The sequence below is a fragment of the Salvelinus namaycush genome, chromosome 28, assembly GCF_016432855.1.
Source record: "Salvelinus namaycush isolate Seneca chromosome 28, SaNama_1.0, whole genome shotgun sequence".
Taxonomy (NCBI): domain Eukaryota; kingdom Metazoa; phylum Chordata; class Actinopteri; order Salmoniformes; family Salmonidae; genus Salvelinus; species Salvelinus namaycush.
In genome coordinates this window covers 4,135,872-4,161,333 of record NC_052334.1, presented here as the reverse complement: position 1 = coordinate 4,161,333, position 25,462 = coordinate 4,135,872, and the positions used below count along the sequence as shown (strand labels likewise).

At 45.9% G+C, this 25,462-nt stretch overlaps 1 protein-coding gene across 2 annotated transcripts; it reads right to left on the bottom strand.

Moving 5' to 3' along the window:
• Positions 1-716: 716 nt before the first annotated feature.
• LOC120023781 (protein salvador homolog 1-like) lies at positions 717-18,408 on the bottom strand. Of its 2 annotated transcripts, XR_005472751.1 has the most exons (6): positions 17,932-18,408; positions 16,877-17,386; positions 8,343-8,613; positions 6,084-6,239; positions 2,491-2,966; positions 717-2,312 (listed from the first exon to the last, which is right to left on the bottom strand). XR_005472751.1 is itself a non-coding variant. In XM_038967882.1 (5 exons), the coding sequence occupies exons 1-5, from the start codon at positions 18,023-18,025 to the stop codon at positions 2,744-2,746; spliced, it is 1,254 nt and encodes a 417-aa protein (XP_038823810.1). In that variant the 5' UTR covers positions 18,026-18,408; the 3' UTR covers positions 717-2,743. The 2 variants fall into 2 exon arrangements, 1 of the variants encoding a protein (XP_038823810.1); XM_038967882.1 differs by having other exon boundaries at positions 717-2,966.
• Positions 18,409-25,462: the final 7,054 nt, after the last annotated feature.

Below are 25,462 nucleotides of genomic sequence, written 5' to 3'. Positions count from 1 at the left end.
CGGTCCTCCTGTACCCCCACAACCCCGGTCCTCCTGTACCCCCAACAGTAGACCAACCCCGGTCCTCCTGCACCCCCAACAGTAGACCAACCCCGGTCCTCCTGCACCCCCAACAGTAGACCAACCCCGGTCCTCCTGCACCCCCAACAGTAGACCAACCCCGGTCCTCCTGCACCCCCAACCCTGGTCCTCTGTACACCCAACAGTAGACCAACCCCGGTCCTCCTGTACCCCCAACCCCGGTCCTCCTGTACCCCCAACAGTACACCAACCCAGGTCCTCCTGTACCCCCAACCCTGGTCCTCTGTACCCGCAACAGTAGACCAACCCCGGTCCTCCTGTACCCCCAACAGTACACCAACCCCGGTCCTCTTGTACCCCCAACAATACACATATTGTAACGCCTGTAACTTGTCAATGAATCATCAAGCCCTCGATGAGGTGTGTTTGTCCAGGGCTACAACAACAACGTGTACTGTTGGGGGTACAGGAGGACCAGGGTTGGGGGTACAGGAGGACCAGGGTTGGGGTACTGTTGGGGGTACTGGAGGACCAGGGTTGGGGGTACTGGAGAACCAGGGTTGGTGTACTGTTGGGGGTACAGGAGGACCAGGGTTGGGGGTACAGGAGGACCAGGGTTGGGGTACTGTTGGGGGTACTGGAGGACCAGGGTTGGGGGTACTGGAGAACCAGGGTTGGGGTACTTTTGGGGGTACAGGAGGACCAGGAAAACACTGCCCTATGTAGTGCACTACTTTTGACCAGGGCTAATAGGGAATAGGGTGTAATTTGGGCTGAAGATATGTTTCCAGTAGCTTATGTGTTTTAAATCATTAATTATGACGTATAGTGATGCACAGAGCCAAGTTCCTGACATGGAACGCTGTACTGTATCCTACAAAGCGCCAGGTCTTCATGAAGACCTGTTCCATATCAGAACTTCAAAATCTCCTGTAAGACAATTACATACGTTTTAGAGGATTGTCTTATAAAAAAGGAAGTATTGATGACAATTACAATATATCACATTAAAATTGTTGAAAAGTTCAATAATATCCTTTCTGTTTTATGGGGCGGGCTACAATTACAAAAACATTTATGAAACAGAATTCATATGGAAACGAGTTCCTAAGGCAACACTGCTGGTCCTTTAAATGGAAATGTTTTAAATATAATTTTAACAAAGCAAAAAAATAACAGGCAAGTGCTGCCTCTGATGAAAAGGCACAATCTCAACCCGTCGTCTTATTATAGTCTTTTATGGACATTCAAACAAGCAGATCTGTCAGCCTGTAATCTTCCTGTCTCTACAAAACAGAGGAGGAGGAGCTTCCCTACTGTAGTAACCTCAGGAGGAGGAGCTTCCCTACTGTAGTAACCTCAGGAGGAGGAGCTTCCCTACTGTAGTAACCTCAGGAGGAGGAGCTTCCCTACTGTAGTAACCTCAGGAGGAGGAGCTTCCCTACTGTAGTAACCTCAGGAGGAGGAGCTTCCCTACTGTAGTAACCTCAGGAGGAGGAGCTTCCCTACTGTAGTAACCTGAGGGAAGAGCTTCCCTACTGTAGTAACCTGAGGGAGGAGCTTCCCTACTGTAGTAACCTCAGGAGGAGGAGAGCTTCCCTACTGTAGTAACCTCAGGAGGAGGAGAGCTTCCCTACTGTAGTAACCTCAGGAGGAGGAGAGCTTCCCTACTGTAGTAACCTCAGGAGGAGGAGAGCTTCCCTACTGTAGTAACCTCAGGAGGAGGAGAGCTTCCCTACTGTAGTAACCTCAGGAGGAGGAGAGCTTCCCTACTGTAGTAACCTCAGGAGGAGGAGAGCTTCCCTACTGTAGTAACCTCAGGAGGAGGAGAGCTTCCCTACTGTAGTAACCTCAGGAGGAGGAGAGCTTCCCTACTGTAGTAACCTCAGGAGGAGGAGAGCTTCCCTACTGTAGTAACCTCAGGAGGAGGAGAGCTTCCCTACTGTAGTAACCTCAGGAGGAGGAGAGCTTCCCTACTGTAGTAACCTCAGGAGGAGGAGCTTCCCTACTGTAGTAACCTCAGGAGGAGGAGAGCTTCCCTACTGTAGTAACCTCAGGGGAGGAGAGCTTCCCTACTGTAGTAATCTTAGAGGAGCTTCCCTACTGTAGTAACCTCAGGAGGAGGAGCTTCCCTACTGTAGAGCTTCCCTACTGTAGTAACCTCAGGAGGAGGAGCTTCCCTACTGTAGTAACCTCAGGAGGAGGAGAGCTTCCCTACTGTAGTAACCTCAGGGGAGGAGAGCTTCCCTACTGTAGTAATCTCAGAGGAGGAGCTTCCCTACTGTAGTAACCTCAGGAGGAGGAGCTTCCCTACTGTAGAGCTTCCCTACTGTAGTAACCTCAGGAGGAGGAGCTTCCCTACTGTAGTAACCTCAGGAGGAGGAGAGCTTCCCTACTGTAGTAACCTCAGGGGAGGAGAGCTTCCCTACTGTAGTAATCTCAGAGGAGGAGCTTCCCTACTGTAGTAACCTCAGAGGGGTGGGACAACGGTTCCCCAGGGCTAAACTTCATATGAACAGTGTAGAATGAGAGTCCTTGAAGTCCCATGTCGAGCTAGCCACAGAGTCCATTACCTCCTTCCAGTCAGTTCAGGGTTGTATTCATTAGTGCACATCGTAGCAAACTGTTTAGCAACAACCAACTGGTTTATTATTGGACAAATTCAGGTAGGTCCTTCCTTGTTTTGTCCCCCCGTTTGCTTCCTAGTGAATTACGACCCAGTTCACATGTTCCCTGTGAAGTTCTTGCCTGACTGCTGCTGGGCCTGAGTGTACCACTGCTGCCTGGGTTTCCTTTGGTCCACCTCAGACAGCAGGGCCTGACGGTAGGCCTCGTAGGACTTGACGATGCGCTCCAGTTCCTTCATGAAGAGCAGCTTCAACATGCCCTGGTACGTGTCCAGATCCACCAGCTGGAACAGCTCCCACTTCAGGATGTGGTCATACCTGGTGGAAGAGAGAGGTGAGCACCGGAACATCCTGTCTGGCTCCTCACTGTCCACATCCTTATACCGGAACATCCTGTCTGGCTCCTGACTGTCCACATCCTTATACCTGAACATCCTGTCTGCCTCCTGACTGTCCACATCCTTATACCGGAACATCCTGTCTGGCTCCTCACTGTCCAGATCCTTATACAGGAACATCCTGTCTGGCTCCTGACTGTCTACATCCTTATACCTGAACATCCTGTCTGCCTCCTGACTGTCCACATCCTGTCTGCCTCCTGACTGTCCATATCCTTATACCTGAACATCCTGTCTGGCTCCTGACTGTCCACATCCTTATACCTGAACATCCTGTCTGCCTCCTGACTGTCCACATCCTTATACCGGAACATCCTGTCTGGCTCCTGACTGTCCACATCCTTATACCGGAACATCCTGTCTGGCTCCTCACGGTCCAGATCCTTATACCTGAACATCCTGTCTGGCTCCTGACTGTCTACATCCTTATACCTGAACATCCTGTCTGCCTCCTGACTGTCCACATCCTTATACCTGAACATCCTGTCTGTCTCCTCACTGTCCAGATCCTTATACCTGAACATCCTGTCTGGCTCCTCACTGTCCAGATCCTTATACCTGAACATCCTGTCTGCCTCCTGACTGTCCATATCCTTATACCTGAACATCCTGTCTGCCTCCTGACTGTCCACATCCTTATACCTGAACATCCTGTCTGCCTCCTCCTTATACCTGAACATCCTGTCTGCCTCCTGACTGTCCACATCCTTATACCTGAACATCCTGTCTGCCTCCTCCTTATACCTGAACATCCTGTCTGCCTCCTCCTTATACCTGAACATCCTGTCTGCCTCCTCCTTATACCTGAACATCCTGTCTGGCTCCTGACTGTCCATATCCTTATACCTGAACATCCTGTCTGGCTCCTGACTGTCCATATCCTTATACCTGAACATCCTGTCTGGCTCCTGACTGTCCAGATCCTTATACCTGAACATCCTGTCTGCCTCCTGACTGTCCACATCCTTATACCTGAACATCCTGTCTGCCTCCTGACTGTCCACATCCTTATACCTGAACATCCTGTCTGCCTCCTCCTTATACCTGAACATCCTGTCTGCCTCCTGACTGTCCACATCCTTATACCTGAACATCCTGTCTGCCTCCTCCTTATACCTGAACATCCTGTCTGCCTCCTCCTTATACCTGAACATCCTGTCTGCCTCCTCCTTATACCTGAACATCCTGTCTGGCTCCTGACTGTCCATATCCTTATACCTGAACATCCTGTCTGGCTCCTGACTGTCCATATCCTTATACCTGAACATCCTGTCTGGCTCCTGACTGTCCAGATCCTTATACCTGAACATCCTGTCTGCCTCCTGACTGTCCACATCCTTATACCTGAACATCCTGTCTGGCTCCTCCTTATACCTGAACATCCTGTCTGGCTCCTGACTGTCCATATCCTTATACCTGAACTTCCTGTCTGCCTCCTGACTGTCCATATCCTTATACCTGAACATCCTGTCTGGCTCCTGACTGTCCAGATCCTTATACCTGAACATCCTGTCTGGCTCCTGACTGTCCATATCCTTATACCTGAACTTCCTGTCTGCCTCCTGACTGTCCATATCCTTATACCTGAACATCCTGTCTGGCTCCTGACTGTCCATATCCTTATACCTGAACATCCTGTCTGGCTCCTGACTGTCCGTATCCTTATACCTGAACATCCTGTCTGGCTCCTGACTGTCCAGATCCTTATACCTGAACATCCTGTCTGCCTCCTGACTGTCCACATCCTTATACCTGAACATCCTGTCTGGCTCCTCCTTATACCTGAACATCCTGTCTGGCTCCTGACTGTCCATATCCTTATACCTGAACATCCTGTCTGCCTCCTGACTGTCCACATCCTTATACCTGAACATCCTGTCTGTCTCCTGACTGTCCATATCCTTATACCTGAACATCCTGTCTGGCTCCTCACTGTCCATATCCTTATACCTGAACATCCTGTCTGTCTACATCCTTATACCTGAACATCCTGTCTGGCTCCTGACTGTCTACATCCTTATACCTGAACATCCTGTCTGGCTCCTCACTGTCCACATCCTTATACCTGAACATCCTGTCTGGCTCCTGACTGTCCACATCCTTATACCTGAACATCCTGTCTGGCTCCTCACTGTCCACATCCTTATACCTGAACATCCTGTCTGGCTCCTCACTGTCCAGATCCTTATACCGGAACATCCTGTCTGGCTCCTCCTTATACCTGAACATCCTGTCTGGCTCCTCACTGTCTACATCCTTATACCTGAACATCCTGTCTGGCTCCTGACTGTCTACATCCTTATACCTGAACATCCTGTCTGGCTCCTGACTGTCCACATCCTTATACCGGAACATCCTGTCTGCCTCCTGACTGTCCATATCCTTATACCTGAACATCCTGTCTGGCTCCTCACTGTCCAGATCCTTATACCTGAACATCCTGTCTGGCTCCTCCTTATACCTGAACATCCTGTCTGGCTCCTGACTGTCCAGATCCTTATACCTGAACATCCTGTCTGGCTCCTCCTTATACCTGAACATCCTGTATGCCTCCTCACTGTCCACATCCTTATACCTGAACATCCTGTCTGCCTCCTGTCTGTCCACATCACAGGGAAGTGTAATCATAATACATAGGACTTGAATAATGCTCGTTTAAAATCCAAAGACGCTTTACAGTAACGCAGCAACGGTAAAATCCCTTTACAGTAACGCAGCAACAGTAAAATCCCTTTACAGTAACGCAGCAACAGTAAAATCCCTTTACAGCAACAGTAAAATCCCTTTACAGCAACAGTAAAATCCCTTTACAGTAACGCAGCAACAGTAAGAGGTGACAAGAACCTCTAATATAGCCATCACTACATCAATAAACACAATAACCTTTTCCAGGATATTTAACCTATGCAAGTTGTTAAGTTATGAGAAGGAGTAGAGTATCGAGCCCCAGGCTTTCCCCACTGCCTCAGCCATGGAAACAAGTATGGGGGTAAATCCCCACAGATATATGGAGGAAAGCCAGGTGGACGTTACTCACTTGAGCGGGGCGCGGGCATACACCTGCAGCCAGTCAGGGATCTCTGCCGTGTGGTACGGGTTGGCTGGGACCATCACTGGATGGTTCCTCTCTGAGGGGCGAGGCTGGTACACTACCGGAGGGGGCAGGGGAGGGGGCTGGTCATAACGAGGCACGCTGGAGCAGAAGGAGGAGGAGGGGGGGGTTGGACAGTAAGTATGGACAGAGGCCAGGGGTCGAGGTTAGGAGTCGAGTTCATCATGCCAAAAACAAAATGGTTAAAAAAAAAGAACAAAGAAGAGGTCAACATTTCCTCCCTGACCTAGGAGCACAGGAGCACAGTCCGTCCGTCTCTACAGTCTACCTAGGAGCACAGTCCGTCCGTCTCTACAGTCTACCTAGGAGCACAGTCCGTCCGTCTCTACAGTCTACCTAGGAGCACAGTCCGTCCGTCTCTACAGTCTACCTAGGAGCACAGTCCGTCCGTCTCTACAGTCTACCTAGGAGCACAGTCCGTCCGTCTCTACAGTCTACCTAGGAGCACAGTCCGTCCGTCTCTACAGTCTACCTAGGAGCACAGTCCGTCCGTCTCTACAGTCTACCTAGGAGCACAGTCCGTCCGTCTCTACAGTCTACCTAGGAGCACAGTCCGTCCGTCTCTACAGTCTACCTAGGAGCACAGTCCGTCCGTCTCTACAGTCTACCTAGGAGCACAGTCCGTCCGTCTCTACAGTCTACCTAGGAGCACAGTCCGTCCGTCTCTACAGTCTACCTAGGAGCACAGTCCGTCCGTCTCTACAGTCTACCTAGGAGCACAGTCCGTCCGTCTCTACAGTCTACCTAGGAGCACAGTCCGTCCGTCTCTACAGTCTACCTAGGAGCACAGTCCGTCCGTCTCTACAGTCTACCTAGGAGCACAGTCCGTCCGTCTCTACAGTCTACCTAGGAGCACAGTCCGTCCGTCTCTACAGTCTACCTAGGAGCACAGTCCGTCCGTCTCTACAGTCTACCTAGGAGCACAGTCCGTCCGTCTCTACAGTCTACCTAGGAGCACAGTCCGTCCGTCTCTACAGTCTACCTAGGAGCACAGTCCGTCCGTCTCTACAGTCTACCTAGGAGCACAGTCCGTCCGTCTCTACAGTCTACCTAGGAGCACAGTCCGTCCGTCTCTACAGTCTACCTAGGAGCACAGTCCGTCCGTCTCTACAGTCTACCTAGGAGCACAGTCCGTCCGTCTCTACAGTCTACCTAGGAGCACAGTCCGTCCGTCTCTACAGTCTACCTAGGAGCACAGTCCGTCCGTCTCTACAGTCTACCTAGGAGCACAGTCCGTCCGTCTCTACAGTCTACCTAGGAGCACAGTCCGTCCGTCTCTACAGTCTACCTAGGAGCACAGTCCGTCCGTCTCTACAGTCTACCTAGGAGCACAGTCCGTCCGTCTCTACAGTCTACCTAGGAGCACAGTCCGTCCGTCTCTACAGTCTACCTAGGAGCACAGTCCGTCCGTCTCTACAGTCTACCTAGGAGCACAGTCCGTCCGTCTCTACAGTCTACCTAGGAGCACAGTCCGTCCGTCTCTACAGTCTACCTAGGAGCACAGTCCGTCCGTCTCTACAGTCTACCTAGGAGCACAGTCCGTCCGTCTCTACAGTCTACCTAGGAGCACAGTCCGTCCGTCTCTACAGTCTACCTAGGAGCACAGTCCGTCCGTCTCTACAGTCTACCTAGGAGCACAGTCCGTCCGTCTCTACAGTCTACCTAGGAGCACAGTCCGTCCGTCTCTACAGTCTACCTAGGAGCACAGTCCGTCCGTCTCTACAGTCTACCTAGGAGCACAGTCCGTCCGTCTCTACAGTCTACCTAGGAGCACAGTCCGTCCGTCTCTACAGTCTACCTAGGAGCACAGTCCGTCTGTCTCTACAGTCTACCTAGGAGCACAGTCCGTCTGTCTCTACAGTCTACCTAGGAGCACAGTCCGTCCGTCTCTACAGTCTACCTAGGAGCACAGTCCGTCCGTCTCTACAGTCTACCTAGGAGCACAGTCCGTCCGTCTCTACAGTCTACCTAGGAGCACAGTCCGTCCGTCTCTACAGTCTACCTAGGAGCACAGTCCGTCCGTCTCTACAGTCTACCTAGGAGCACAGTCCGTCTGTCTCTACAGTCTACCTAGGAGCACAGTCTGTCTCTACAGTCTAACTAGGAGCACAGGGGTGGAGTCTGTCTGTCTCTACAGCCTACCTAGGAGCACAGGGGTGGAGTATCTCTGTCTCTACAGCCTACCTAGGAGCACAGGGGTGTCTATACTGGGCCCTCTTGTTGACGTGGTCCACGTAGTAGGTTCCAAACTCAGCCGACTCCACCTTCTCCCAGCCAGGGGGCAGACCCTCCCTCTCCAGGGGGTGGGACCAGTGGGTGGTGTTGGTGTTGTGGTCGATGTAGTACTTCCTGCCTCGGATGGTCCAGTCTACCGTCCAACCACGGGGCAGGGGGAGGTCCTCGCCGCTCGGACTGGACAGGTTCCCCAGAGACTTAGCCTGCATCCGACCGATACCTGGGGACCCAGAGAGGAGGAGAGCAGAGGAGAACAGTTAGGCTGTGTCCCACTCCCAAATGACACCCTATTACCTAGAGCAGGGTTTCCCAAACTCAGTCCTGGGGCCCACTGGGTGCACGTTAAGGGTTTTTGCCCCTATCACTACACAGTCGATTCAAATAACCAACTCATCATCATCATCATCATCAAGCTTTTAATTATTTAAATCAGCTGTGTAGTGCTAATAGTTCGCCTAATTTCAGTTTGTGACAAAACAAGCAAAGTATTATAGTGTAGAGAATCATTGTACCATCTACACCGCTGAGAAATATATATTTTACATAATCAAAACCCATTGTATTTTTCAGCTGGTGTACAAAACTAAAAAGATGCAAAAAAAAACTAAACTTAACAACGGGAAGCATGTTTCAATGAGAATTACTATACCACATATTTCTATGGGAATTGTCAGGTTACCCCCACCCCCCCAAAAAGAGTACATATTGCAGCTTTAAATGCATACTTTAAAATTGTGAGGCTAAAAATCAAAAAATGAATTGTGAGGTTTAAATTTTTTTTTGAAATGTTACTGTTCCCACTACAACAAAAAATACATTTTATTTTGTCCTTTAACATTTAATTGAAATACTGTAGAATTCCATTCATTTCTATGGAGGACTGCTCCTCCAAAGCCTGGCCAATACATAACATCAGCAATCCAGGGGTTTATACACACACACACGTCATTGGTTGGTGCTCATGGGTCCGTTAACATGGAAATTATATCAAATTACATTTTACAGGCTCAAATGAGAACTGTAGCATCAAAAATAGAGAGTAGATATTTTTTCAGCACATTTGTCAGCTGGAATCTGATTAATTCTGCTTGTGAGTGATGGACGACAACACGATTAGTGCTCTTAGCCAGCGAGTGAGTGAAGGACTGGAGGGCATTCCACAGAAATACCCTCCTCCGTCCACAGAGATGCCCTCCTCCGTCCACAGAGATGCCCTCCTCCGTCCACAGAGATGCCCTCCTCCGTCCACAGAGATGCACTCCTCCGTCCACAGAGATGCACTCCTCCGTCCACAGAGATGCACTCCTCCGTCCACAGAGATACACTCCTCCGTCCACAGAGATACACTCCTCCGTCCACAGAGATACACTCCTCCGTCCACAGAAATACCCTCCTCCGTCCACAGAAATACCCTCCTCCGTCCACAGAAAGGGAAACATTGGTTCAGTCTGTTCCAGAGCATTGTCCGAGAGGAGAAATTAACTGGGATAACTAGTAAATCCCCCCAAAAGTTTCAATCTATACTAGTAACAGTACTGGGAGTAGCCAGCCACCTAGAAAAAGTAGACAGCCAAGCCTTCAAAACATTTTTACGAACGATCAATATTTTGGGTGGCCTCTGGCACATTCTAATGCCTTGATTCCATCCAAAATACACAGCGAAAACTATTGAATATTTTATCAAAATTGACATCCCAGATTAGAAAGAGGTGGTAACGGACTTTACATTTTAAAATGACTGAAAATGTATGAATTCTGTCAATTTAAAACAAAAAAGGTAGGGGAGTGTTTCAGAAAAACAGTCAGTATTCTGGTGTGACCATCATTTGCCTCATGCAGCGCGACACATCTCCTTTACATAGAGTTGATCAGGCTGTTGATTGTGGCCTGTGGAATCTGGTCCCACTCCTCTTCAATGGCTGTGGAAAGTTACTGGATATGGGCGGGAACTGGAACATGCTGTCGTACACGTCGATCCAGAGCATCCCAAACATGCTCTACGGGATTCTCTCCCTCTAACCCTATTACGGGGGCTGAGTCACTGGCTTACTGGTGCTCTTCCATGCCGTCCCTAGGAGGGGTGCGTCACTTGAGTGGGTTGAGTCACTGACGTGATCTTCCTGTCCGGGTTGGCGCCCCCCTCGGGTTCGTGCCGTGGGGGAGATCTTCGTGGGCTATACTCGGCCTTGTCTCAGGGTAGTAAGTTGGTGGTTTGAAGATATCCCTCTAGTGGGTTGGGGGCTGTGCTTTGGAAAAGTGGGTGGGGTTATATCCTGCCTGGGGGTAAAGTTGATTGATATGGTGAGTATGCAGGCCATGGAAGAACTGGGACATTTTCAGCTTCCAGGAATCGTGTACAGATTCTTGCGATATGGGGCCGTGCATTATCATGCTGAAACATGAGGTGATGGCGGCAGATGAATGACACAACAATGGACCTCAGGATCTCATCACGGTATCTCTGTGCATTCAAAATGACATTGATAAAATGTCATTGTGTTCGTTGTTCGTAGCTTATGCCTGCCCATACCATAACCCAACCGCCACCATGGGGCACTCTGTTCACAACGTTGACATCAGCAAACCGCTTGCCCACACGACGCCATACACGTGGTTTGCGGTTGGTTGGACATACTGACAAATTCTCTAAAAACGACTTGAGGCGGCTTGGTAGAGAAATGAACATTAAATTCTCCGGCTACAGCTCTGGTGGACATTCCTGCAGTCAGAATGCCAATTGCACGCTCCCTCAAAACATCTGTGGCATTGTGATGTGGCCTTATTGTCCCCCAGCGCAAGGTGCACCTACGTAATGATCATGCTGTTTAAATCAGCTTCTTGATATGCCACACCTGTCAGTTGGATGGATTATCTCCGTAAAGTAAAAATGCTCACTAACAGGGATGTAAACAAATGTGTGCACAACATTGGAGAGAAAAGCTTTTTGTGCGTATGGAACATTTCCGGGATGTTTTATTTTAGCTCATGAAATATTGGACCAAGACTTTCTTTACATGTTGAGTTTTGATGGATTCTGGGTTCTGACTCCTAACCTTGGAATAGTGTTAATTATTATTATTGTTATTTGATTTAACTAGGCAAGTTAAATGATCATGTATCCTATTGAAATATTGAGGGCCGTAGTCTAGTTTCTACACCAGAAGTTAATGGGTATGTGTGAGAGGAATGTATATGGTGGAGGCAATTAAGCTGGAATGTACTGAGTGAAGGAAAGATAATCACATGGTTGCAGGCACTGATAAGGGTGGAGAGATGTGGGTTAGTGAGGAATAGAGGTCCGGTCAGGTCACATTAAGGGAGAAGGAACAGTTTATTGCCCGCGTCACTTAATTTCTTGCCTAGCAATAAATATGTAATGTTTAGAGAGAAGGAGGATGTCATCCAAATTGAGGTATATACACTACTCAAAAAAATAAAGGGAACACTTAAACAACACAATGTAACTCCAAGTCAATCACACTTCTGTGAAATCAAACTGTCCACTTAGGAAGCAACACTGATTGACAATAAATTTCACATGCTGTTGTGCAAATGGAATAGACAAAAGGTGGAAATTATAGCCAATTAGCAAGACACCCCCAATAAAGGAGTGGTTCTGCAGGTGGTGACCACAGACCACTTCTCAGTTCCTATGCTTCCTGGCTGATGCTTTGGTCACTTTTGAATGCTGGCGGTGCTTTCACTCTAGTGGTAGCATGAGACGGAGTCTACAACCCACACAAGTGGCTCAGGTAGTGCAGCTCATCCAGGATGGCACATCAATGCGAGCTGTGGCAAGAAGGTTTGCTGTGTCTGTCAGCGTAGTGTCCAGAGCATGGAGGCGCTACCAGGAGACAGGCCAGTACATCAGGAGGCGTGGAGGAGGCCGTAGGAGGGCAACAACCCAGCAGCAGGACCGCTATCTCCGCCTTTGTGCAAGGAGGAGCACTGCCAGAGCCCTGCAAAATGACCTCCAGCAGGCCACAAATGTGCATGTGTCTGCTCAAACGGTCAGAAACAGACTCCATGAGGGTGGTATGAGGGCCCGACGTCCACAGGTGGGGGTTGTGCTTACAGCCTAACACCGTGCAGGACGTTTGGCATTTGCCAGAGAACACCAAGATTCACTGTCATTATGTGGTACTGTGTGTAGATGGGTGAGAAATGTTTAATTCAGGCTGTAACACAACGCGGAATAAGTTAAGGGGTATGAATATTTTCTGGAGGCAAAAAGTATTCATACCCCGGAAAGTATTCATACCCCGGAAAGTATTCATACCCCGGAAAGTATTCATACTATTTCAAAATTTTGGTAGGTTACAGCCTTATTCTAAAATGGAATAAATTGTTTTAGAAATAGCTAATTTACAAAAAAAAATGAATTATCTACTTTTACATAAGTACCGTGCCTCTACTCAGTACTTTGTTGAAGCACCTTTGTCAGCGATTACAGCCTAGAGTCTTCTTGGGTATGAAGCTACAAGCTTGGCACACCTGTATTTGGGGAGTTCCTCCCATTCTTCTCTGCATATTCTCTCAAGCTCTGTCAGGTTGGACGGGGAGTGTTGTTGCACAGCTATTTTCAAGTCTCTTCAGAGATGTTCGATCGGGTTCAAGTCCGGGCTCTGGCTGGGCCACTCAAGGACATTCAAGACTTCCCCACAGCATGATGCTGCCACCACGCTTCACCGTAGGGATGGTGCCAGGTTTCCTCCAAACATGACGCTTGGCATTCGTGCTAAAGAGTTTAATCTTGGTTTCATCAGACCTGATGAATCTTGTTTCTCATGGTCTGAGAGTCCTTTAGGTGCCTTTTGGCAAACTCCAAGCGGGCTATCATGTGCCTTTTACTGAGGAGCGGCTTCCGTCTGGCCACTCTATCATAAAGGCCTGATTGGTGGAGGGCTGCAGAGATGGTTGTCCTTCTGGAAGGTTCTCCCATCTCCACAGAGGAACTCCACAGCTCTGTCAGAGTGACCATCGGGTTCTTGGTCACCTCCCTGACCAAGGCCCTTCTCCCCTGATTGCTCAGTTTGGCCGGGCAGCCAGCTCTAGGAAGAGTCTTGGTGGTTCAAAACATATTCCATTTAAAAAGGATGAAGGCCACTGTGTTCTTGGGGACCTTCAATGCTGCAGACAATTTTAGGTACCCTTCCTCAGATCTGTGCCTCGACACAATCCTGTCTCTGAGCTCTACGGACAATTCCCTCATGGCTTGGTTTTTGCTCTGACATGCACTGTCAACTGTGGGACCTAATATAGACAGGTGTGAGCCTTTCCAAATCATGTCCAATCAATTGAAATGTATCACAGGTGGACTCCAAGTTGTAGAAACATCTCAAGGATGATCAATGGAAACAGGATGAACCTGAGCTCAATTTCAAGTCTCATGGCAAAGGGTCTGAATACTTACGTAAATAATGCATCTGTTTATTTTTTTAATAAATTTGCTAAAATTTCCAAATACCTGTTTTCGCTTTGTCATTATGGGGTATTGTGTCTAGATGTTTTAATTTAAAAATATATATATTTTAGAATAACATAAAATGTGTCTTGTCACAACTGATTGGCTCAAACGCATTAAGGAGGAAAAAAATTCCACAAATTAACAAGGCACACCTGTTAATTAAAATGTATTCCAGGTGACTCCTTCATGAAGCTGTTTGAGAGAATGCCAAGAGTGTGCAAAGCTGTCATCAAGGCAAAAGGGTGGTTACTTTAAAAAAAAAATCTCATATCTAAAATATATTTTGATTTGTTTAACACTTTTATGGTTACTACATGATTCCATATGTGTTATTTCATAGTTTTGATGTCTTCACTATTATTCTACAATGTAGAAAATAGTAAAAATGAAAAGAAAAACCCTGGAATGAGTAGGTTTGTCCAAACTTTTGACTGGTACTACATCAACTATTTTACCACTTTTTGTTGTTGTTGTCACAAAACTACTAACATAATCCCAATCAATTTTTAAAACTGGTACCGGGTTACCTTAAAAACAGAACACCATTGTGTTTGAGAGTCTCCCCATCCCATAGTAGGGTCATATTAGTTTGTAGCCCGAACAGTTTTGGACGCTACAGACAGAAGTTGACACGTCGACGGTAGCGACTTCACAGGTCCTATGGCGCTCGTGGGGGGTCGTATACGCTACACATGTTTGTGAGAAGACAGATTTTCAGGACGTCTCCTGGGTCTGACAAACAGAGCTGTAGCTCTGCCATTTTACACTGCGGATGGGAAGACCGACATAGGCAGATGCGGTGTATTGAAATGCCAAACGGTGCGTCAAATCGACTCTTCAGGATTACTGTACATACAGAGAAAGACTTTTGGAAGTCAACATTTGAAATGAAGCAGTCTGGGATTGAGGTATTTGACTTGGGGAAGGGCGGTCCCACTCAGTCTGCAAATTACTAGTTTGCAGCCAGACTACATTTTGAAGATCCAAACAGTGAGGTTTAACTGAACCGGCACCACCCCTTTCTCTTAAGGCTTTATCCAAACAAACAAAAACAAGGATCTGCTAGCTGAGTACCCGGAAGAATGGTAGCAGCAAAGAAATACTCATTTCTACACCTGTTTATAAGCTGTGCTGACTAGTTACAATATAGCTCCACGGCCAATGCATTCATGCTCATACTGAAGAGTGGCAGTCCAGGAATTAACCATTGAATATGTAGTCTAGTCACCACATCCAATGAGCTGCCTGCCTACTCACCACATCCAATGAGCTGCCTGCCTACTCACCACAGCCAATGAGCTGCCTGCCTACTCACCACATCCAATGAGCTGCCTGCCTACTCACCACATCCAATGAGCTGCCTGCCTACTCACCACATCCAATGAGCTGCCTGCCTACTCACCACATCCAATGAGCTGCCTGCCTACTCACCACATCCAATGAGCTGCCTGCCTACTCACCACATCCAATGAGCTGCCTGCCTACTCACCACATCCAATGAGCTGCCTGCCTACTCACCACATCCAATGAGCTGCCTGCCTACTCACCACATCCAATGAGCTGCCTGCCTACTCACCACATCCAATGAGCTGCCTGCCTACTCACCACATCCAATGAGCTGCCTGCCTACTCACCACATCCAATGAGCTGCCTGCCTACTCACCACATCCAATGAGCTGCCTGCCTACTCACCACATCCAATGAGCTGCCTGCCTACTCACCACATCCAATGAGCTGCCTGCCTACTCACCACATCCAATGAGCTGCCTGCCTACTCACCACATCCAATGAGCTGCCTGCCTACTCACCACATCCAATGAGCTGCCTGCCTACTCACCACATCCAATGAGCTGCCTGCCTACTCACCACATCCAATGAGCTGCCTGCCTACTCACCACATCCAATGAGCTGCCTGCCTACTCACCACATCCAATGAGCTGCCTGCCTACTCACCACATCCAATGAGTTGCCTGCCTACTCACCACATCCAATGAGCTGCCTGCCTACTCACCACATCCAATGAGCTGCCTGCCTACTCACCACATCCAATGAGCTGCCTGCCTACTCACCACATCCAATGAGCAAAGCAATGTCAACCTATTATTCCCCATATCCTAGCGGACACAAGGCTGTTTGGCTCATCTCAGTCATGAAGAAAAATAACTTTGCAGCTGTTTCTGAATAATAAACAATGCCGTGCTGGAGGTTGGTAACATTAAAATAAAACCCAGTCCTAAAACGAAAATGTAGACCTAAAATAATTTGTATGTCATATCATAGGAATCACACAGATTTGTAGTGGGCAGTTCAGATTTGTAGTGGGCAGTTCAGATTTGTAGTGGGCAGTTCAGATTTGTCACTTCAAGCCCAAATACATTATACATTGACTAAAAATGATGACTTGACTTAAATCGTTGTGCAACATCATGGCTAAGCTCTGGCCATTGTCTTTCAGCTGGGAAAACGTGGCTTTTTACTGATGTGGGTATTTAAGGCCTCAGTCATAATTTTCTTCTTGTTTACAATAAATTACAACGTTTCCTTATTACTGAGTGATAGATTTGTTATGCTCCTTTATTAAATATGTATCAAATTTCAAAAAGGTGCATGGTAACAGTTGAATAAGTTGAGAGAAAAAGATAAAAAGAAACCCGCACACTGCTCCTGGATAGTATCACTGCTCTTTATTAAGCTTTACGTATCATCCTCAAGGACTTCGTCAGAGCTTTTCAAAAACAAAAAAAAGAAGAAGAAGCTCTGACGAAGTCCTTGAGGCCGATACGTAAAGCTTAATAATGAGCAGTGATACTAGCAAGAGCAGTGTGCGGGTTTCATATTCTTTACCCTCATCATATTGTATCCAATTGAAATGGGTTCAACTGATAAAAATTAAAAAAAGTATTAAGTAAAGACTTATTTGGGGTGATTTCTGGGATAGTTTCGAATTTTTTATTTTCCTTTTTAATCCAGGACTAAGACTAATTTATGTCCGGGGTAACCACCACTTTATGCTTACCTGTTGGCGGTCTGTTGGGGGTCGGGGAGGTGTGTTGTTGTGGTGGTAGTCTTTGGAAGTTTGGATGTTCGTTGTGTTCATAGTATCTATAGTCCTCATGGAAGCGTTCAGGTGCTCTGGGCTGCTGTGGCCTGGGCTGAGGCCGTCTCTGCTGCTGCTGGCTGTCGTAGTAAGGCTCCGGAGGCGGAGGGTAGTAGTAGCGTCCAGCGTCCCCGTTCTCAGCCACGGGGCTCACGTCCGTGAGGAAGGACTGTGAGGAGCCTCCGTACTCGTGGGTTATATCTCCCAGGCTACGTGGTAAGTACGGAGGGGCTGACATCCTATGGCTTTCCCTCCGAGCCACCTCGTGGGGTGGTCTCTGCACAGGGGCGCGCAGGAAGCTCTTGTTGCGGGCCACCACAGGCTCAGGGCTGGGTCCCACTGGGTAAGCTGAGGGTCCTGGCTCCGGCAGAGGGACCTCTGTGCGTCTGGGAATAGTGGGTCCATGTCGGATGAATGAGGGCATGAGATCTGAAACACACCAACAGGTGTATGTGTCAAGAACATGTGGGGGGGGGGGGACGGACTACAAGCGTGAAAAAGTTAGGTATTCTACAATCATTTACCAATCCACAGAATCTTATCATTGACACAAAGATCCCGGGAATCCGTCTCTACATTCTGGGCATACAGATTAGAGTTCGGACTCGTCCGCGCTCTACCAACATCTTTAGTCTTTGGTTAGTAACTAAAGCCATTCACTCAACAAAATAATGTTAGGAAATCAACAATGGATGTATTAATGTAACGTTCGGGACCAGAGCTAGCTAACTAGTTAGCCGAATCGCGCTTGGGACCAGAGCCAGCTAACAAGTTAGCCGCATATATATCAACTTTGGCAAACGCTAGCAAGCTAGCTGCTAGTTAGACATGCAGAAGACACAGTAACTATTAAATATTACGTTTACCAAGCTTCTTATGCTTGGGTATCATCATATGACCAAAAACTCACGACTTGTAAAAAGTGAACGAAGAGACATTGCTAACCTAGGTAGCTAGTTAGCCAGCCAACTTACTTCTAAGGACTGGTGAGGTCTCCTTCTTGACATATTTCCCGTGTACCTCCGCTGGTTTCGACGCCTCACTTTTACTTTTCTTTCTTGAAAGCATAACTCAAAAAGGAGACATCAATGCAATGTAATAAACTCGTGGAAAGTTCCCCAAAAACTACGAGCGTCCCTTCCAATCTGCAGTGTGTACATTTTAGCTAACGTTAGATAGCTAGCTAGCAAGGCTAATTAACTACAGACTTGATTATTAACGTTAGCTGGCTAGCTAACGTTAGTTAACTTACGCATACCTGTTGCTAATTTTCTGACAATCTAGACAAAAGCCAAAACAGAACGATTGCTTGTATCAACTAATTCTAGCCAGTTTTGCTTAAGTAAAGTATTTTCGCCCAGTTAAATCACTGTTTTTCTTCTCCAAGCCAGTTGAAGTCGAAGTTGCTTTTCCATTCAGTGGACTTATCCAGCACCCAGCCCATGTCATCACCCCACTCCACACAAACTGCTCAACGCCTCCACAATTCATTCCAGCCAGCCCGCGGAGGGTTGTGGGATGGGAATACCACAGTGAAGTCATACCGTAGCTACATTTGCTCACAGTTTAAAATACAACAGGGAGAAAAGGGGGGTAAAAAGTTTTTTAAAACTATATATATATATTTTTTTATTATTATTATTATTATTTTTTTATTTTTTTTTTAAAATACGTTTATTTTTGTATCTTTTATTAACTTTTATTTTTTTTTGTGGTTTGAAGGATATCACTTGCTTGTAGCCAAATAGACCTCTGCACCATCCCAAGTAGCCTCTTGTCAAAGTCTGTTTTGAAGGGATGGCCCAACTGAATAAATACCAACAAACATCCTCACATACCATATGAGAATGGGCTGTCATTCATTATCAGGAATGTTTTCTGGTACAGTTGTTTAGTATCATGGTAAAAAAAAAAAAACTTTGCTCATCGTCAGTGACAACTTTTGTGATCAATTTAACATTCTTTGAGACAAACTGGACAAACTGAAACAAACATTTATTATTGGATACAAATAACTTATATGCAACATTTTTTCCTAATATTATATTAAAAGATGAATGAAAAACCTTAAAACTAAAAAAGGTACTGTATTCTAAAAGTAGGTATGTGACATGTGGGACATACAGTACAATGTGTAAATAACTGACAATAAGTGAACGTCTGAATAACCCTCAGAGCTGTCCTGTAGCTAGTATGATGAGAATTAATACAAATGCTCCAAAACTGGAGATTCAATTAAAAGTTCATTTGATAGGCATGGAATGTCTTCTGCTATGTAAGCACTAGTTTTCCTCTATAAAAATAAACACTTTGAAACTTTTGTAAATGTCATAATTAAAATAAAAACATCTGCAATGTTTTCATACTTTAAATGAATAAGAAGATGCCGGTGTAATACTTTACTGACAGTGGTAAAGCAAGTGCTGGTGTTGGACTGGAGAGAACAGAACCAGAGGGGTACACTACAAAGCAGGATCAAAGCATTAGATAGCTAAGTTGCCTAAATATTCTGATATAACGTTTTATTTTGTAATAAAGATGAGCTTGAAATGGGCATGGTCTCATTTAACAAAACCAAAAATACATTTCTAGGTTCAGCTTTTTTAATCAACAATAAAGTAAAACAGTTATTTCTGGTTGCTTATCAAAGTTACATGGCTAACTCATTGATTCTGCTTTGTAGTATATCGCTCAGGGTAGATGATAATGCTGTAATGTACAAGTATTGGGGCTTGGGTATGCCAGTAGATGGAATGGTAGTGTAACACTGTAGTTCTGTCCAAAGACATACATGGTTCCATCCCTGTTTAGCACACACCTGCTACATAAAGAACAGGTAAAGTGGTAAAGGACTGGGGGTAGGGGCTCAGGTGGAATGGTAGTGTAACGCTCGTGTTCCATCCTTGTTTAGCACACACCTAGCTGCTACATTAGGACCAGTTGATAGGTAATAAATCAAATCAAATGTTATTGGTTACATACACATGGTTAGCAGATGTTATTGCGATTGTAGCGAAATGCTAGGGCTCAGGTGGGCTCAGGTAGGGCATAGGCTCAGGTAGAGTGTAGTCTTTTGCGGCCACTCTGTCCTCCTCAGTCTCCAACCTTGGGGTGTTACTGGACACCTCACTTTCTCGGACAAAAAAAAAAAAATAGATCTGCAAAAAAAAGTATTATTTCACCTGAGAAACATCACCTGTTCTCTCCAAACCTGCTGGTTACCTCCCTCGTCACCTCCCGACTCGATGACTGCAATGTCCTCCTTGATGGTCTCCCCCTCAAAAAGCACCCACAGGATGCAGATTGTGCAGAACAGCGCCACACAGGAACCCGGAGATCTGCCCACATCACCCCCATTCTAGCCTCCACTGGCTACCCACCTAATTCAAAACCAACTTCAAAACCCTCCTGTTAGTCTTCAAAAACCCTCAATGCCTCTGGTCCCCAATAACTCAGTGTCCTCCTCAGCCCCAAACAGACTTCAGGTTCACTCCGGTCAAATGATCAAAGACTCCTTGCAGTCCCCAAAGAAACGCAGAAAAACACTTCTTCAAACTGTGTTTCACTTTCTGTCATCTATGTTGTGTTGTCTGTTGGTGTTACGTTTCAAGTTTTACTGTTCCGTCCTTCCTCCTTTATTATTCTGTGTGTCTTGTGTATGATGAGATGTTGTTCTTCTTTGTTTTTATATCTCGCTGTAATACTGTGTTCAACCGTGTTGGATCTTGACTAACCCTCTTGTTTCAAGAGGACCACAATGGAAATAAGTCCCAGACTTTATTGTGTGTTATCCTCCATGATTTATCTCACGTGCATGTATGGCTTTTTCCAAGTTTTGTGTGTGCTTGTGTTTTTTTTTTTTTAATGGTTGAATTAATAAAGTAAAGTATCTTCAAACCTCACCTAATGTCTTTAGTTCTTTCACTAAAGCTTTTTTCTTTGAATGGTTTCTCTGTAAAGAGCATTGGGATTTACGTCTGGAAATGAAAAGCGCTCTACAAAATGTAATGTATTATTATAGGAAAGAGTCAAGTGGTAGGGGACTAGGTGTAGGGGTGAGGGGACTGGGTGTAGGGGTGAGGGGACTGGGTGTAGGAGTGAGGTATAGTCTTAGGAACCGGTCAAGTGGTAGGGTACGGGAGGTAGGGGTGAGGGGCTCAGGTGGAGTGTGAGGAACAGGTAAAATGGTAGGGCATTGTGGGTAGGGGTGAGGGGTTCAGGTGGAGTGTGAGGAACAGGTAAAATGGTAGGGCATTGTGGGTAGGGGTGAGGGGCTCAGGTGGAGTGTGAGGAACAGGTAAAATGGTAGGGCATTGTGGGTAGGGGTGAGGGGCTCAGGTGGAGTGTGAGGAACAGGTAAAATGGTAGGGCATTGTGGGTAGGGGTGAGGGGCTCAGGTGGAGTGTGAGGAACAGGTAAAATGGTAGGGCATTGTGGGTAGGGGTGAGGGGCTCAGGTGGAGTGTGAGGAACAGGTAAAATGGTAGGGCATTGTGGGTAGGGGTGAGGGGCTCAGGTGGAGTGTGAGGAACAGGTAAAATGGTAGGGCATTGTGGGTAGGGGTGAGGGGCTCAGGTCTCTGACTATCTTGTTGAGGCTGGAGATCTTCTCATCCAGGAGGTAGTTCTTCTTCTCTGCTACTTTCTGTTTCCGCTCGGTCATCTCCAAGGCCTTCAGCAGCTGAGCGTTCTCCACGTACAGGTCCTTGATCAACGAATCAGCTTTACCGTTCTTGTGGTGCTAGAGACAGAACGGAGTGAGAACATGACCCATCAACCAACCAACCGCATTTACTTTTTAAAGCCCTTTTTACAACAGCAACTGTCACTAAGTGTCTAACCTTGATACTGTGTCATCATACATTTACACTGCATCGATTCCATACATTTATTTTATAACAACTTGTAAGAGGGCTCAATAAACAACTCTCATGTGATATTATCCAAGTTCCAATAATTGCTGGGCAACCTCACTCAGTAAAAACCAATATAGAAAAAGTGATAACAGATCCTGAGATAACATAGTAAAGACACCACTGACTGAGGGCTTTAACAGGGGCAGCAGGTAGCCTAGTGGTTAAGAGTGCCTGACCAGTAACAGAAAGGTTGTGGGCCAGTAACAGAACGGTTGCTGGTTCAGAGCAGACTAGGTGAAAAATATGTTGACGTGCCCTTGAGCAAGGCACTTAACCTTAATTGCGCCTTTAAGTTGTTTCGGATAAAATCCTGCTAAATGACTATAATGTAAATAGTAAATCATATAATTTTGCCTATAGATTAAAGTGTACCTGATCTTTCAGTTGGGAGACCTTCTCTTTGAGAAGCAGCTTGACGTTATGCAGCGATAGTTCAATCTCCCTCATACGTTCCTCCATCTTCATCATTATCATCATCGCCCTCTCATCCTGGTGATGGAGAAGAGGTATACAGATGTTTAACCATCTGTATGTACCATCTGGCATGTTTAACCATCTTTATGTATCATCTGGCATGTTTTACCATCTTTATGTATCATCTGGCATGTTTTACCATCTTTATGTATCATCTGGCATGTTTAACCACCTTTGGCATTTGGTAGTTTATTAGGATCCCCATTAGCTGTTGCAAAAGCAGCAGCTACTCTTCCTGGGGTTCATATAAAACATGAAAGATTGACATGATACAGAACATCAATAGACAAGAACAGCTCAAAGACAGAACTATATAATATATATATATTTTTTTTAAGGCACACGTAGCCTACATATCAACACATACACACAAACTATCCAGGTCAAATAGGGGAGAGGCGTTGTGCCGCGAGGTGTTGCTTTATCTGTTTTTTGAAACAGGTTTGATGTTTGTCTGAGCAATATGAGATGGCAGGAAGTTCCATGCAATAAGGGCTCTATATAATACTGTACGGTTTCTGGAATTTGTTCTGGATTTGGGGACTGTGAAAAGACCCCTGGTGGCATACGTGTGTCAGAGCTGTGTTTAAGTTGACTATGCAAACAATTTGGGATTTTCAACACAATGTTTCTTATAAAAAGAAACAGTGATGCAGTCAGTCTCTCCTCAACTCTTAGCCAAGAGAGACTGGCATGCATGGTATTTATATCAGCCCTCCGTTTACAATTAAGAGCAAAACGTGCCGCTCTGTTCTGGGCCAGCTGCAGCTTAACTAGGTATTTCCTTGCAGCACTCGACCGCACGACAGGACAATAATCAAGATTAGACAAAACTAGAGCCTGCAGGACTTGCTTTTTTGGAGTGTGGTGTCAAAAAAGCAGAGCATCTCTTTATTACGGCCCAGAACTTTCCCCGTCTTTACAACCATTGAGTCTATATGTTTTCACTGTGACAGTTTACAATCTAAAGAAATGCCAAGTAATTTAGTCTCCTCAACTTGGTCAACAGCCACACCATTCATAACCAGATTCAACTGAGGTCTAGAGCTTAAGTAATGATTTGTACACAAAAAAAATGCTTGTTTTTATTTAGATGTTCAGGACTAGTTTATTACTGGCCACCCATTCCAAAACAGACTGCAACTCTTTTTTTAAGGGTTTCAGTGACTTCATTAGCTGTGGTTGCTGATGCGTATATGTTTGAATCATCAGCTTACATGGACATACATGCTTTGTTTAATTCCAGTGGCAGGTCATTGGTAAAAATAGACAAGAGAAAAGGGCCTAGAGAGCTGCCCTGTGGTACACCACACTTTACATGTTTGACAGAGAAGCTTCCATTACAGAAAACCCTTTGAGTTCTATTAGATAGATAGCTCTGAATCCACGATATGTCAGAGGATGAAAAGCCATAACACATACGTTTTTTTCAACAGGTTATGGTCAATAATATCCAAGGCTGCACTGTAATCTAACAGTACAGCTCCCACAATCTTCTTATTACCAACTTCTTTCAACCAATCATCAGTCATTTGTGTCAGTGCAGTACATGTTGAGTGCCCTTCTCTATAAGCAAGCTGAAAGTCTGTTGTTAATTTGTTTACAGAGAAATAGCATTGTATTTGGTCAAACACAATTTCTTCCAACCATTTGCTAAGAGCTGACAGCAAGCTGATCTTGGTCTGCTGTTAGAACCAATAAAGGCCACTTTACCACTCTTGGGTAGAGGAATTACTTCGGCTTCCCTCCAGGCCTGAGGACAAAGACTTTCCTCTAAGCTCAGATTAAAAATATGACTGATAGGAGTGGCTATAGAGTCAGCTACCATCCTCAGTAGCTTTCCATCTAAGTTGTCAATGCCAGGAGGTTTGTCATTTATGTATCATCTGGCATGTTTAACCATCTTTATGTACAATCTGGCATGTTTTACCATCTTTCTGTACCATCTGGCATGTTTAACCATCTTTATGTACCATATGGCATGTTTAACCATCTTTATGTACCATCTGGCATGTCAAAAGTGAAAAATACACGTATGGTTTAAAATCACACAAGTAAATAATTAGGAGTACTGTACTGCATGTCTGGCTTTAAACAACGGGTGGGTCTAATCCTGAATGCGGATTGGTTAAAAGCGCATCACCAGCCTGCGTCTATTCCACAAATCACCACCGGCTAATTCTTTGGAGGTTAAAATATTTCCCCTGTTCCATTTGCCTGCGCGATCCACTGTCTCATCAGCCCAGGCAGGGAAAATCAACTTGATCTCCACAATAAAAAGCATCTAGACATCTCATTTATTTTAGACTAAAATTTCGTTTTCAACAGCGGAAATTTGCATAAACCGTATGGCCTCAGACATTTGCAACATTGAATTTGAATATTGAAACAATCTCCAACAGTCCTGTAGTAATTCACGTGTAGGTGTCAACTCAAACAAATGCATCTACTGTTATTCTGGCTGCAAATTAGCCGTCGTTGGCTAGCTAGCGAGCAAGGGGTAATAACGTCTCCTTCCAGTACCGCAATGGAATACTTAGAACGAACGACTGGGTTGCGTCCATAGATACAGAATAAAAAAAGACTGAACGACTGGGTCGCGTCTCTGGCAACGGAACGGAACCAATAGAACGAATAACCAGCCGGCTTGGGTAGCAACCATAGATTTGTTTCGGGACTACATCTTGTGGAAGGATGAAATGGGATGGAATAAATTCATCAAAATAACATTAATGAAAATATGTCAATCATTATTTGAATATGTTGGTAACCCGTTGTATAAAAGTAATGCCCTCGAAGCCCGTGTTTGGCGGATATATTGGCACCCCACATATTGGTTTGTTGGCTCTTGACTTCCTCTCTCGGGCCTAACACCCGTGCCAATTAGTCCCGTGCCAATTAGTACCTACAAACTACGGCTTCCTGGGTATTATCACTTAAGTATGACCTGCAAAATGCTCATAGCTGGCGAATAGGTGTAGAAAACTGATCGTCTTCTATGTGGTAATATATCCTTACAATAGCAAAGATGTTTCAACAGAACAATCAGAGAGGAAACTGTCACAGCATGTGATATAACGCCAAGGAAGGCAGCCACGGAACACAAAACTCGAAAAC

What these genes read in the sequence shown, in the direction of transcription:
- LOC120023781 (XM_038967882.1), bottom strand. Translation starts at nt 18,025, where the DNA reads ATGCTTTCAAGAAAGAAAAGTAAAAGTGAGGCGTCGAAACCAGCGGAG. An exon ending in GACCTCACCAGTCCTTAGAA is followed by an intron (nt 17,387 to 17,931) that starts GTAAGTTGGCTG and finishes GGTGTGTTTCAG; the next exon opens with ATCTCATGCCCTCATTCATC. An exon ending in CCCCAACAGACCGCCAACAG is followed by an intron (nt 8,614 to 16,876) that starts GTAAGCATAAAG and finishes CTGGGTCCCCAG; the next exon opens with GTATCGGTCGGATGCAGGCT.